Here is a 14,331-nt window from a genome sequence, read left to right as displayed (position 1 = left end):
AAGTATAAATACTGGCAGAACGATTAAACATTTAAGAGCAAAGAAAATTGAGGCGAAAAAAAGGTATTCTGCTGAAGGGCATGAATGAGAAGCCAATGCTCTGCTCTCTCTCTTGTCTTAGGTTCTGTACCAGGCTGTAAATTACAAGATTGATCCGTCTGAGGCCCGGAGGACCGGCAGCGAGCCGTCAGCGGTAAAGAACAGCGCTTCTGCATACATCACGTCACGGCCTTTATTTAGTGTGACACTTTAAAGAGCTAATATTTTTTGAGTGATAAATCTTTGCTAATTGTGTTCCTTGAGTATTGTGCATTTACCTTTTATACAACAGTTTTGTGTTTGCTCTTTCTGAGAAGCCTGTGTGGGAATAGTTGGTGCCTTGGTGTGTCCATAGACTTTTCTTTATCAACATTAACATTGTGGGCCGTATCTTGCACCCAGCGCAATTTACTTTGTTCAGCGACGCATGTATCATTCCTATTCTGCACCCGCGCACAGCGACTCTTCCCTCCACAGACGCTCGTCGGTAAATTAGGGAATGAACTTGCGCTCGGGGGGCGGTTCAGCGCAAAGAGGAGTGTGTTCCAACTCCGCCGCTGACCAGGACCAAGCTGGTGTGTTCCGGCGCAAACGTTCTCTGGTGATATTCTGCAGTTTCAGAAAACAACTCCGCCACTGACCAGGAGAAACCGAGTCTAAAGACAGCGGCGCCGCGCGTTAGTCAGATGCTATTTTAAGGGCGTGTGCTTGGCCATTATGTAGCGTGTGAACAACACACACACTTTGATTCTCTAATCTACACAGATGCAGCAGTTTTCATTTATGCAAATCATACATTATTACAAGGAAAAATATTAACACACGAGGGAAATCATTGTTGTGTCCATGAAGATGTGAAAAAAATCTAGATTACACATTTACCCAAATTATTATACGCCTGTTTAACCGAAGCTAATGTGTGTGTTTCTCCATCATCCCCAATGTCACTTCTCTGTGTTTTACGGTCCTGACGAGAACGCCGGTCTCCTCGGCTGCGAACCGCTCCTGGCGTGCGCCGGCAAACCCGCCGTTATAATAGCAATCCGCCGTTATAATAGCAATCCGCCGTTATAATAGCCATCCGCCGTTATAATAGCAATCCACCGTTATAATAGCAATCCGCCGTTATAATAGCCATCCGCCGTTATAATAGCAATCCACCGTTATAATAGCAATCCGCCGTTATAATAGCAATCCACCGGTATAATAGCGATCCGCCGTTATAATAGCAATCCGCCGTTATAATAGCAATCCACCGGTATAATAGCGATCCGCCGTTATAATAGCGATCCGCCGTTATAATAGCAATCCGCCGTTATAATAGCGATCCGCCGTTATAATAGCGATCCGCCGTTATAATAGCAATCCGCCGTTATAATAGCAATCCGCCGTTATAATAGCAATCCACCGTTATAATAGCAATCCGCCGTTATAATAGCAATCCGCCGTTATAATAGCGATCCGCCGTTATAATAGCAATCCGCCGTTATAATAGCAATCCGCCGTTATAATAGCGATCCGCCGTTATAATTGCAATCCGCCGTTATAATAGCGATCCACCGTTATAATAGCAATCTGCCGTTATAATAGCAATCCGCCGTTATAATAGCAATCCGCCGTTATAATAGCAATCCGCCGTTATAATAGCAATCCACCGTTATAATAGCAATCCGCCGTTATAATAGCCATCCGCCGTTATAATAGCAATCCACCGTTATAATAGCAATCCGCCGTTATAATAGCCATCCGCCGTTATAATAGCAATCCACCGTTATAATAGCAATCCGCCGTTATAATAGCAATCCACCGGTATAATAGCGATCCGCCGTTATAATAGCAATCCGCCGTTATAATAGCAATCCACCGGTATAATAGCGATCCGCCGTTATAATAGCGATCCGCCGTTATAATAGCAATCCGCCGTTATAATAGCGATCCGCCGTTATAATAGCGATCCGCCGTTATAATAGCAATCCGCCGTTATAATAGCAATCCGCCGTTATAATAGCAATCCACCGTTATAATAGCGATCCGCCGTTATAATAGCAATCCGCCGTTATAATAGCCATCCGCCGTTATAATAGCGATCCACCGTTATAATAGCGATCCGCCGTTATAATAGCAATCCGCCGTTATAATAGCGATCCGCCGTTATAATAGAGATCCGCCGTTATAATAGCAATCCGCCGTTATAATAGCAATCCGCCGTTATAATAGCAATCCGCCGTTATAATAGCAATCCGCCGTTATAATAGCAATCCGCCGTTATAATAGCGATCCGCCGTTATAATAGCGATCCGCCGTTATAATAGCAATCCGCCGTTATAATAGCAATCCGCCGTTATAATAGCGATCCGCCGTTATAATAGCAATCCGCCGTTATAATAGCAATCCGCCGTTATAATAGCGATCCGCCGTTATAATTGCAATCCGCCGTTATAATAGCGATCCACCGTTATAATAGCAATCTGCCGTTATAATAGCAATCCGCCGTTATAATAGCAATCCGCCGTTATAATAGCGATCCGCCGTTATAATAGCAATCCGCCGTTATAATAGCGATCCGCCGTTATAATAGCGATCCGCCGTTATAATAGCAATCCGCCGTTATAATAGCAATCCGCCGTTATAATAGCAATCCGCCGTTATAATAGCAATCCGCCGTTATAATTGCAATCCGCCGTTATAATAGCAATCCGCCGTTATAATAGCAATCCGCCGTTATAATAGCAATCCGCCGTTATAATAGCAATCCGCCGTTATAATAGCGATCCGCCGTTATAATAGCGATCCGCCGTTATAATAGCAATCCGCCGTTATAATAGCGATCCGCCGTTATAATAGCAATCCGCCGTTATAATAGCAATCCGCCGTTATAATAGCAATCCGCCGTTATAATAGCGATCCGCCGTTATAATAGCGATCCGCCGTTATAATAGCGATCCGCCGTTATAATAGCGATCCGCCGTTATAATAGCGATCCGCCGTTATAATAGCGATCCGCCGTTATAATAGCGATCCGCCGTTATAATAGCGATCCGCCGTTATAATAGCGATCCGCCGTTATAATAGCGATCCGCCGTTATAATAGCGATCCGCCGTTATAATAGCGATCCGCCGTTATAATAGCGATCCGCCGTTATAATAGCAATCCGCCGTTATAATAGCGATCCGCCGTTATAATAGCGATCCGCCGTTATAATAGCAATCCGCCGTTATAATAGCGATCCGCCGTTATAATAGCGATCCGCCGTTATAATAGCGATCCGCCGTTATAATAGCAATCCGCCGTTATAATAGCAATCCGCCGTTATAATAGCGATCCGCCGTTATAATAGCGATCCGCCGTTATAATAGCGATCCGCCGTTATAATAGCAATCCGCCGTTATAATAGCAATCCGCCGTTATAATAGCAATCCGCAGTTATAATAGCAATCCGCCGTTATAATAGCGACCCGCAGTTATAATAGCAATCCGCCGTTATAATAGCAATCCGCCGTTATAATAGCGATCCGCCGTTATAATAGCAATCCGCCGTTATAATAGCGACCCGCAGTTATAATAGCAATCCGCCGTTATAATAGCGATCCGCCGTTATAATAGCGATCCGCCGTTATAATAGCAATCCGCCGTTATAATAGCAATCCGCCGTTATAATAGCGATCCGCCGTTATAATAGCGATCCGCCGTTATAATAGCGATCCGCCGTTATAATAGCGATCCGCCGTTATAATAGCAATCCGCCGTTATAATAGCGATCCGCCGTTATAATAGCGATCCGCCGTTATAATAGCGATCCGCCGTTATAATAGCGATCCGCCGTTATAATAGCGATCCGCCGTTATAATAGCGATCCGCCGTTATAATAGCGATCCGCCGTTATAATAGCGATCCGCCGTTATAATAGCGATCCGCCGTTATAATAGCGATCCGCCGTTATAATAGCGATCCGCCGTTATAATAGCGATCCGCCGTTATAATAGCAATCCGCCGTTATAATAGCGATCCGCCGTTATAATAGCGATCCGCCGTTATAATAGCAATCCGCCGTTATAATAGCGATCCGCCGTTATAATAGCAATCCGCCGTTATAATAGCGATCCGCCGTTATAATAGCAATCCGCAGTTATAATAGCAATCCGCCGTGGAACAAGCGCGCCGGCTCTTAAAGGGAATGTGAGAGGACGCTCTGATTGGTTTAGTTCACGTTACGCCCAAACCACACCTATGAGTAATGAAGCGACTTCAGACACACATTTTAGATGTGCGTCGACGCAAGACCGGCAGCACCGGGATCCGCCCACAAAGTTACGTTTCACGTTTGATACTTGCGGTTCAGAACGCTAAAATAGGGCCCAATAGGTTACAATTTATTTGGAAGAAAAAGTATAACACATTAATACATTTATTTTCACTATTTTAAACGCCTTTTCCCTTTACTAGTTAAATGTAACTGGTCCTATGTTGTGGCAAATTAATTTTATATTTTAAATTTATAATTAATTTTATAATTTTATATGTATAATAAAACTTTAAAGGTTCATGGCATGAGAAATCAATCATGAGAGATCTTTTGACGTGTAAGAGGTCTTACCTGCAAGTTTCACAGCTTAAAATGTCCTCCTCAGTGTCGAAAACAAGTGGATGGTTTCTTTTAAAAGTGTCCCGGATCACATCGGACGATTATGTGTTAGTTCGGAGCATTTTGTTTTGTAAGAGTGGCACAGTGGTAAAAAAGAAAATGTTGAAAGATGAAGCGTCCGACTGTATTGGATCTGAGCTGACAGCAGCTGCATCACAACTCATAAGTAAATGATCTTATAATGCCTCATCTGTAAATTCTGGTTTTATAGCGGTGATGTTTTTCAGAACACTTACTCGCGTACGATAGCAAGTGGGCGTCGAGACGGTTTCCTATGCACTGACATTAGCCAATTATAACAGTGGCTGTTTACTGACATGTCCTCAGAGGAGCCGCTCTTAAATGGATCACTGCAGACCGAGGGGCAGAATGAGTGTTTTTCTACATGCATATTTGTTTTTTTGTGCAAAACAAATATTAACATTGCAAGGGAACCCCAATGGACATATAAAAAAAAATCCATGTCATAACCCTTTTATACAATAATAATAATTATTATTTTATTTGAGCACAAATTACTATATTTTGAAGATTAAGAAGCTACTTTTCTATCTTTTGAAATGATGAACAATAAATTGTTCCCAGTAAGTCCATGAACCTGCAATAAGAAAGTAAAAAGTGTCAATTTGGACTTCTTGCTGACTACAAGCGGTTCATCACAGGTTTTAACATGAGCACGCATGCTTCATTCATGGCTATAAAACGGTAAATCTTCCCTGGATTATTACATTATAGTGGGCTTTAAAGCACAGCCTCTGACTGAACTACTCAGTGACAGACTCTGCATTTTTCATGTGGTGTAAATAGGGCTTCAGAGCCGAGCTCCTTTACCCGAGCGCTGTTTTCACCTCCGCACGAGAAGACACACTGCATGTTTAAAGTTTCATGTGTGCACAAAAATACATTTGTGTTAAATGTCTGTGTTGTTTATCGGCTAAATGTGCATTTACAACTGAATGAAGTATTGATGAGGTCAACTGCGTGCTTCAGCGCTGTACACACGATCTGGAAGGGCAGTGTGAGCTATTTCCTGCGTTTCTGACGTTTCTGAAAGTTCAGCTAGCATCACGAACATGTAAACAACTGCGTTTGCTTTGTGTTGTCATGTTGCCACAGAGAGCTGGCGGGCTCTTGCTCAGGAGTCGATCTACGTCCCCGTGCCTAGACCTTCATTTATAATGCATGTTGACTTTAGCGCAATGAGATGACTATAGTAGCGCTTTCTGTTTGTTTTATAGGGAAATCTCTGTTCCTGCTGGCATTTCCTCTAGTTTCTTTGTGTCTGTATTTGGCTAACACTTGCCTTGGGTAAATCAGCTTATGCAACATGAGAACATGTACAGTCCTGAGTGCCTTGTTTAAAAGTCCACTTCTGACACGCATCGTTGTAGTTAATGCATGTCAATCTCGTAGACGATTAGTAGACCCGTTCACTGGTTATATATAAACTAAATTCATTAAATGTCAGGGAATCCACTTTGGGACTGCCCTAGCCCTAAAATCAACCAATCGTCAACATGAAATCAAAATGTACTTTCTTAATGCATGGTCCTGGTCTCACTGAGAACATGATTTCATTTCAATTAATTTAAATGTTATATTAAGTTAAATTAAATTATAAAATGTATTTAAAAGAAATACTACAATATAATAAATTAAACTTTTATATTTACATTTAAATATACTGTATAAAACTATTTATTTACAAATATATGACATTGATATGAACTTGTTCTTTTACAGTTTTAGCATTTTATCATATATTGTCATGTATTAAAATACTCCAGGTACATATTCTTTTGGTTATATTATGCATTAATCACAGCTTCATGGTTCTGATTTGTGAAGTTAATTCCCTTTTATCTGGCAAGCGCTTCCACAGCATCTTTAGAGAAACGATCGCTCGTGCGGACGCCAACGGTGTCTGTGGACAGAAAGAACATCTACAGGATATGTATAGTGTGCTGTTGCTATAACCACTGTGATCTGCTCATGATGTCTGATGTCAAACCTTCCCTGGCTGCCCACAGCAGGCTGGAGCTGTTCCCGGATCAGTTTACCCCACAGACCTGCTGCACAGAACCACAGCCCGCACCATAGAGGTCCTGACCAGCACCAGCGTGAGCACCAGAGCTGCGCTGACCGCCGCCAGCGACTCCCAGTGGTGGAGGGAGTCCCTCAGCTTGCTTCGCCCGCTGCACGTAAGTCACGTTTACTCTCCGGCTGAGCGGTTCTGTCCGCCGCTCTCAGAAGTGCAGCCGCGCTCCTTTATGCATCGCTCCTCTCCAGAACAGAACCGCTTGGACAAAGCTCAACTGTGAGGCGTTTTTGGCAGGTTTCGTTAGGCCATTAAAAGCTGGCAGGACTGGACGAGGCTCTCCCCGGCCGACGTCTCTTTGTGAAGCAGTTTGTGTTTGAGTTCCTGTGTCTGGTTCCCCAAGCCCGAGTCCTTCCTGTGAAACGGTTGATGACAAGCAGAAGCTTGTGCATTCCTAATGGCCTTCCATAGTGGCTCTCTCTCCAGGCCAGAATATCCCCCCCCCCCCCGTCCTTGGCAGAAGGGTCTGCCGCCTCACGAGCGTTTATGAGCATGGCTGGAACATTAATGCCTCCTGCATGCGTATCTGTGAATGTTTTATGAATATTCTATGAATGTTTAATGAACATTTATCTCCTCTCAGGGACAAGCCGCGGATAGAAGCCGAACCGGTTCGGCCAATCAGAACGCAGATCTGGAGAGGCAGGGATGCAGTCCTTTCTACGAGGAGCTGTTCGATGATCCATACGTCAATACGGTGAGTTTACTACATCTCCTTCCTTCTGGATCACATCTGTCTGTGTTTCTCCTACAGCTTTATCTTCTCTCTCACTCTCTATCTTTCCCATGTCCTGCCAGAGTCACTGCTGTGATAAAGGGAAATGTGAAGTTTAGTTCTGAGTGTGTATGAGGTTAAGGATATTTTGTCATGTAATTACACTCATGTTGACCTTCCTCAGTGGAACACAAAAACAGAAATTGAATAATGTACTGTTTTCCATGCAATTACAGTGAATCTGAAGCTTTCAAACTTCTAAAATGAAACCAATATCATAATGTATCAGTGCTCCAGATGACTTGTATTTTTGTGTTTGGTCCTGTCCTCCAAAGTTATTAAGGTTTTGGGGTGGAATTTTTAGTTGTTTCCCAGACACTTTTGACCCAGACCCCAACCCACTGACAGCTTTATTTGGGGGATGTCTGGGAAATGTTAAACTGGCAGCTTTAGAGATGGAGAATACTGCACTTTGCACACTGTTGGCTAGACGACTTATACTACTTAATTGGAAGCTGCGTCTCCTCCACTTTTTGCAGTCAAACTATTGAGTTAGAATGAAGCCCAATATTTTCTTAAAATCTTGGAGCCAATTTTTAGATTACTTTAAGGAGACACGCTCTGGATAAAACTTAATTTTATTTCATCTTTTTTTTTTCTTGTTTATTTAGGTGTTTATATGTATATGAGCACATCATTGTGATTATATGGTTATTTGTATGTGAAACACACATTTATTTCTGTAACAATCTGATGCTTGTGCTTTTCTTCAATTAAAGAAAAGCAATAATAATATACATTCAAACGTTTGGGGTCAGTACGTTTATTTTTTATAATACTTTTATTGAGCAATGATGCATTAAATTGATCAAAACTAAAAGTAAAAACTTATAATAAACAAATATTTTTCAAATAAATGCTCTTAAATGTTCTTTTGAAATTTCTATCCATCAAATAATACAGTTTCCACAAAAATATTAAGCAGCACAATCGTTTTTACAATGATAATAAGAAATGTTTCTTGAGCACAGTTTGAAGGACCGTGTGACACTGGACTGGAGTAATGATGCTGATAATCAGCTTTGAAAATGACATTTTAAAATGTACTCATTTTTAATCAAACAAATGCAGCCTTACTAATAAACATAGAAAACTTCTTCTTTTTTTCAGAAACATTAATATGTTCCACTTTTGAATGGTAGTGTATTTTGTGTTGTTTGGCGACTGATTTGCAAAACAATTTCAGAATAAGTTGGCAAACCCAAGTGTGTAATGTGTGTGTGTTCCAGTGTGAGGATGTGTACTCCTCGTACGTCTACACTCCTCAAGAAGACTTTGCTGAGGTTTTACTGCGGACGGGCAAACTGGCGGAAACCAACAGCGAGGGCCAGAATCTGTTTCCTGCAACCGAAGGTATTGCTGCTTATATACACACACATCTACATCTACAATCTAAACTAGTGACCTCTCCCGTGCCGGTCAAGCATCCGCCATCAGTCGCCGCTCGTCACCCTGTTGTTAGTCGCCGTGTCCTTGCTAGCAGTGCTGTGATCTCTGTCCCGGGGCAGCAGACGCTCGCCGCCCGGCCTCGTCTCTCTGATGCATCACCACTCGCCGCTACACGTCTGGAAGAATAGCGTCATATTGATTAATTAATGTGTACTCACCGCAAGCAGACAGCAGTAAATAACGCGCACCCTCCCGATACAAGAGAGATAGCGGCTAGTCAAAATATCAAGGCCTTTTGCTTCAAGATGGATGAGGCGAATGAGAAAATCGATGCGGAGTGACGGGACGGGTGCAGGAACTTTGGTGGAGGAATGCAAATAGCGAATCTCCCTTTACCTCTTCCTTTCTTATCCTCTCTTTAATTCCTCCGGTGTCACTGTCGCTCAGCGGCTCCACAGGCGTAAAGTCACCTTCGTGTGGAGAACGTGAGAGGAAAGGAGAGTGCTTGCGTCGGCTGATAATGCTAAATTAATGACCTGCACGCCAGAGCGTATGCGGAGTACACTTCCTATAAACGTACAGTCATGGTTCTTTGCTCGGTTTAGATATTGCGTGCGTGTCCTCTCTAATCTCTGTTCTTATGTGTGGAACGCTTAAAGGTTATGAATTAGGGATGCTTTCCGCTGCTGATATGGTCAGCATTTTATTTTATTATTTTTCATCTGGGAATCACACTTCTGACTATGCAACAGTGTTATTTTTCTTTCCATTATAGTTGTATGTATGCATGTATATCTTCTGGGATCGGACTTGAGCTGGAGTGCGCTGGATTGGTTGGATTGAACAGTCCTCTGAAAGATTGTATTGTTCTGGAACAGTGTTGTAAATAAAGCTTAAGCACTGTTTGCTAACTGTGTCTTCTTTTGAAAGGCCAAACAGAGTAGTGTCTGAAACTCCACATGATACTGACGTAGACTTTTGTGTTTGAGCGAAGCGCTTTAGGAAGCTGTGGCTGAGCCTTAACTTTTAGGCAAGGCAAGTTTATTTATACAGCACATGTCAACACAATGGTAATTCAAAGTGCTTTACATAGAAGACATTAAAATAATCTAAAGTTAAAACAGTTTAGAATAAAAGAATATAATAAAATACACAGTCGGACGCACAGTGGCACCGCTCACTCAGTAAATGCACAGCCGAACAGAAGTGTTCTGAGTCTGGATGTGAGTGTGACTACAGTAGGAGCGCACCTGATCTCTTCTGGTTCTGGTTCTGGTTCTGGTTCTGGCTCTGGTTCTGGCTCTGGTTCTGGCTCCAGCATAGCAGCTAAAGCGGACTCGCCGTGCTTCGAGTGAACCCTTGGCTGATGTGATCTGAGTGATCTGATGGCTTTATATTCAGTGAGTGAGTGTATTGAGCTCCTAGGCCATTGAATGATTTAGGCCTATCCCAGAAAACCCCAGCCGGTCGAGAAGTGTGTTGTGATCGACCGTGTCTAACGCAGAACTGCGGTCGAGTACTATAAAGAATATCTCTCTAGGTTTGACACTTTGAGCTTTGCAACTCTGCAGATCTTAAAGAAAACAGCTTCTGTACACACGGAAAACATGAAGTCGCATCAGATTAAATAACATGGCTAGCCTACTTTAATAAAGAAATGTATTTATAAAAAAAAAATAGAAGTGGACAGTAACAAAGTACATTTACTTGAGTACTGTACTTAAGTACACTTTTTGAGTATCTGTACTTTACTTGAGTATTATTTTTTCTGGGAACTTTTTACTTTAACTTCACTACATTTGAAAGACAAATATCGTACTTTTTACTCCACTACATTTCTGTGAAGGGCGTTGAGTAGAGAGTAGTAACGTCAGGGAGGATTTGTGTTGCATTTTGGTTGTAAATGAAAGTATGGTTGACGTCAGAACTCGACTGATGTTGGTTTCTGACGTCAACCTGATTTTCAACCACAATAAAACATCTGTCCAACATTGGAGATTAACGTCAATCTGACATTGTATTCTGACATCAACATGATTTTAATTTTCAGTTGGGTTGGTCTTCTAATGTGACTTTTGTCATTGGTTTGGAGCGCACTAGCTTATAGATAACAGTAAGACTCACATATTCATACTAAAAGCCAAAAAACTGTGAACAGCCGTTAGTGTGTCCGAAACCAGTGTGGACGTTATTGAGTGACTTATTCAATCCCACGACTGGAACTGTTCTAGAAATACATGTGATATTGATATGAGGATCGGCAGGCAGAGATTCAGAGACATAAGGCACTGTATGTATTACATGCAACAATAAAACAATAAAACTCCGCTAAGACGACAGCGTTCTCTCTACACAGACTTTACACTGAACCTGTGAGAAACACTGATGCTCACGAGCGCATCAAGAATTAATTCTATAGTTATGTGCGTTTGAATATATGTGCGCATGTTTGTAATTCTCTACAAACCAAGCCTTAAACTACTTGTCCTGCCTATAAATCTGAATAGAATAGTGTTTTGTCACTACGGGGAGATGCGCGGCACAGCAGTCCGCCTCTGCTTCTAACAGGAACGCTTCTTCTCTAGCGTTGTGCGTTCTGCTCATGTGTGTTCCTGCAGACTTCATGAGAAACTGATACACACTAAATCTGAGGATATATTCATATTATTAGCATATTACTATTCATCTAATCATTGCATCATTGTGTCCTTATCAAATTGTCCGCACTGAATGAGAACATGTTTACCGTCACAGCCGTCAGGACATATTTGATGTTAATATAATGCTATGAGTGTCAGTATTTTGGACCAATGAGATTCCACAGTGGGCGTGTCTTCAGTTCAGCGTTGCCAGCAGTCACCCCCCAGTAGCCCAGGACCGGTGTCCCAGTAGCCCAGGACCGGTGTCCCAGTAGCCCAGGACCGGTGTCCCAGTAGCCCAGGACCCCGGTGTCCCAGTAGCCCAGGACCGGTGTCCCAGTAGCCCAGGACCGGTGTCCCAGTAGCCCAGGACCGGTGTCCCAGTAGCCCAGGACCGGTGTCCCAGTAGCCCAGGACCGGTGTCCCAGTAGCCCAGGACCGGTGTCCCAGTAGCCCAGGACCGGTGTCCCAGTAGCCCAGGACCGGTGTCCCAGTAGCCCAGGACCGGTGTCCCAGTAGCCCAGGACCGGTGTCCACTGGAGTGAGCTGGGCAGTGTCTGGATGGGAGGCTGCTGCTGGGTAGAGGAGTGAGTGAGGCCAGCAGGGGGGCGCTCTCCCCTGTGGTGTGTGTGGGTCCTAACGCCCCAGTGTAGAGACGAGGACACTGTACTGTCGATGAGCGCCATCCTTCTGATGAGACGTTAAACTGAGGTTCTGACTCTCTGTGCTCATTACTAATCCCAGGATGTCCCTTCGTTAGAGAGTGTGTGTGTGTGTAACCCCGGTGTGTGTGTGTGTGTTACCCCTGTGTGTGTGTGTGTGTAACCCCGGTGTCCTGGCCAAATCTGCCCCTCGGCCTCTGTCCATCATGGCCTCCTCATCATCCCCCACACCTGACTGTCTTCCTCACGGCCTCCTCTCCACCAGTAAGCCGGTGTGTGGTGTGTGTTCTGGTGTGTGTGGTGTGTGTTCTGGTGCAGTATGGCTGCCGTCGCATCATCCGCTGGAGCCGCACACTGCTGGAGGTTCAGGAGATTATGTTCATATGTGAAGCGCTTTGAGGTCCCAAAAAAAGCATTATATAAATGTAACAAATTAACGTCTCACAAATAGAAACCAAACGAATCCTAAAATCCTATTATCCTATTGCTCCTGACTTGTTGTGTCCTGGTTAGCAGGGACAGCCTCTCGTATCTTATTGCTTTTTAAATGGTATTTTGGTCCTGAATCTGCGTCATAGTCTCTCTCTCTCTCTCTCTCTCTCTCTCTCTCTCTCTCTCTCTCTCTCTCTCTCTCTCTCTCTCTCTCTCCTCTCTCTCTCTCTCTCTCATCTCTCTCTCTCTCTCTCTCTCTCTCTCTCTCTCTCTCTCTCTCTCTCTCTCTCTCTCCTCTCTCTCTCTCTCTCTCTCTCTCTCTCCCTGTCTCATCATGTTACTGTACAGCAAGGAGGTGCTTCTCTGCAGGAATAACTCTAAATATTCACCTTCTCTTCTCTCTCCATCTTCTGTTATTCACAGTTCTCCTTCAGCTGGCCAGTGATGCTCTCCCCAGAGATATGACACTCGCCCTGGCCTATTTTACTGGCTCTACACTCAGGTGAGTTTGACTGCTCTATTTGCAGATCTCTCTCTCTCTCTCTCTCATTCTGAGTGACGGTGTGTGTGTGCCTCACATTATGGTTTTCCATAACTATTTCTTTCACTGTGGTCAAAATTGTGTGGTATTGAAAGATAAAGCCATTTAAAAGTCACAGTAAATCTAATATCAAGTGTAATGCTGACAGTGTGAGCCTCTGTCCTGCCACTTCAGGGCCTCTGTGTGAAAGTAGTATTGCATCGGCAATCGCTTCATTCTCTAATAAAATCATCTGAAATAAATCTTTATGGGCTTGAATGATAGCATGTCCCCAGTGTCCTCAGTCGAGCTGGATGTGGTGTTGGCGTGGCCGTTGTCCTGCGCTGCTTCAGCTCCTCACGGGTCGAGTTCCTGAGTTCCTCTTATTATGGTCATCACTGCGAGCGTCACAGCTCCCATTGGCACACTTCCTTTTGTCACTTTATTACTACGTCTTTTTTTAAACGGTGATCAGAATTTGTTAAAATGGTTTTAGTCTATTTTTCCGTATTGTCTCTTTTTTGTTAATACTCATTTTATGTCTCAGTGTCTGAACACACTTGTGTTGCTCACTCTTTCCAAATGGCCATTCACTCTATAATCCACATATGAACGCCACATCAGCGGGTTTGGACACTAATGTCTTTGCAAAAAGTCTTAAATGTAGGGTAGGCATTGTTTGGAGGGGCTTTAGCAATAGCGAGACACAAATCACTGAAAGATCCCTGACCTGACTATACAGCGCTATTTGACATTTGTGTAATTCTGTAAAGCTCCCGCTAGATCTGCCTGAACACTTCTGTTGTATCTGTGTTCTGTTGTATTTATTTGTGGAATTTGTAATTTGATTATTTGTTCTTATTTTATTACTGACTGTTTACTTGTCTTATATTATAATTTACATTTATTAGGCTGGTAGTTTTTGCTGATTCGAGAATTGTGATATTTAAACATTTGAAGCACTGAGGCAAGCAGAAGCTCCTGCGCGTTGAGCCGTGCGGACGCAGCTCTGCAGTGTATGTGCGGTTACAGTCCCCATGTAGTCAATCACTTCATCCATAAAAATGCCCCGCCTCCATTCACTCACTCACTGGTTGGCGATCACACGTTGATCTGATTGGTTACCAGGTAGTG

At 43.3% G+C, this 14,331-nt stretch overlaps 1 protein-coding gene across 1 annotated transcript in view; it reads left to right on the top strand.

Moving 5' to 3' along the window:
• Positions 1-14,331, top strand: part of nbas (NBAS subunit of NRZ tethering complex) — a 177,772-nt gene that overhangs the window by 76,144 nt on the left and 87,297 nt on the right. The window contains 6 exon segments of the mRNA XM_079584617.1: positions 122-193; positions 6,713-6,883; positions 7,364-7,477; positions 8,785-8,908; positions 13,101-13,168; positions 13,171-13,179. Of these exon segments, the coding sequence (XP_079440743.1) occupies positions 122-193; positions 6,713-6,883; positions 7,364-7,477; positions 8,785-8,908; positions 13,101-13,168; positions 13,171-13,179 (558 nt within the window).

Source organism: Phoxinus phoxinus (assembly GCF_949152265.1).
Source record: "Phoxinus phoxinus genome assembly, chromosome: 16".
Classification (NCBI taxonomy): domain Eukaryota; kingdom Metazoa; phylum Chordata; class Actinopteri; order Cypriniformes; family Leuciscidae; genus Phoxinus; species Phoxinus phoxinus.
The sequence above is the reverse complement of the archived record's forward strand: the minus strand, read 5'-3'. Positions and strand labels throughout refer to the sequence as shown.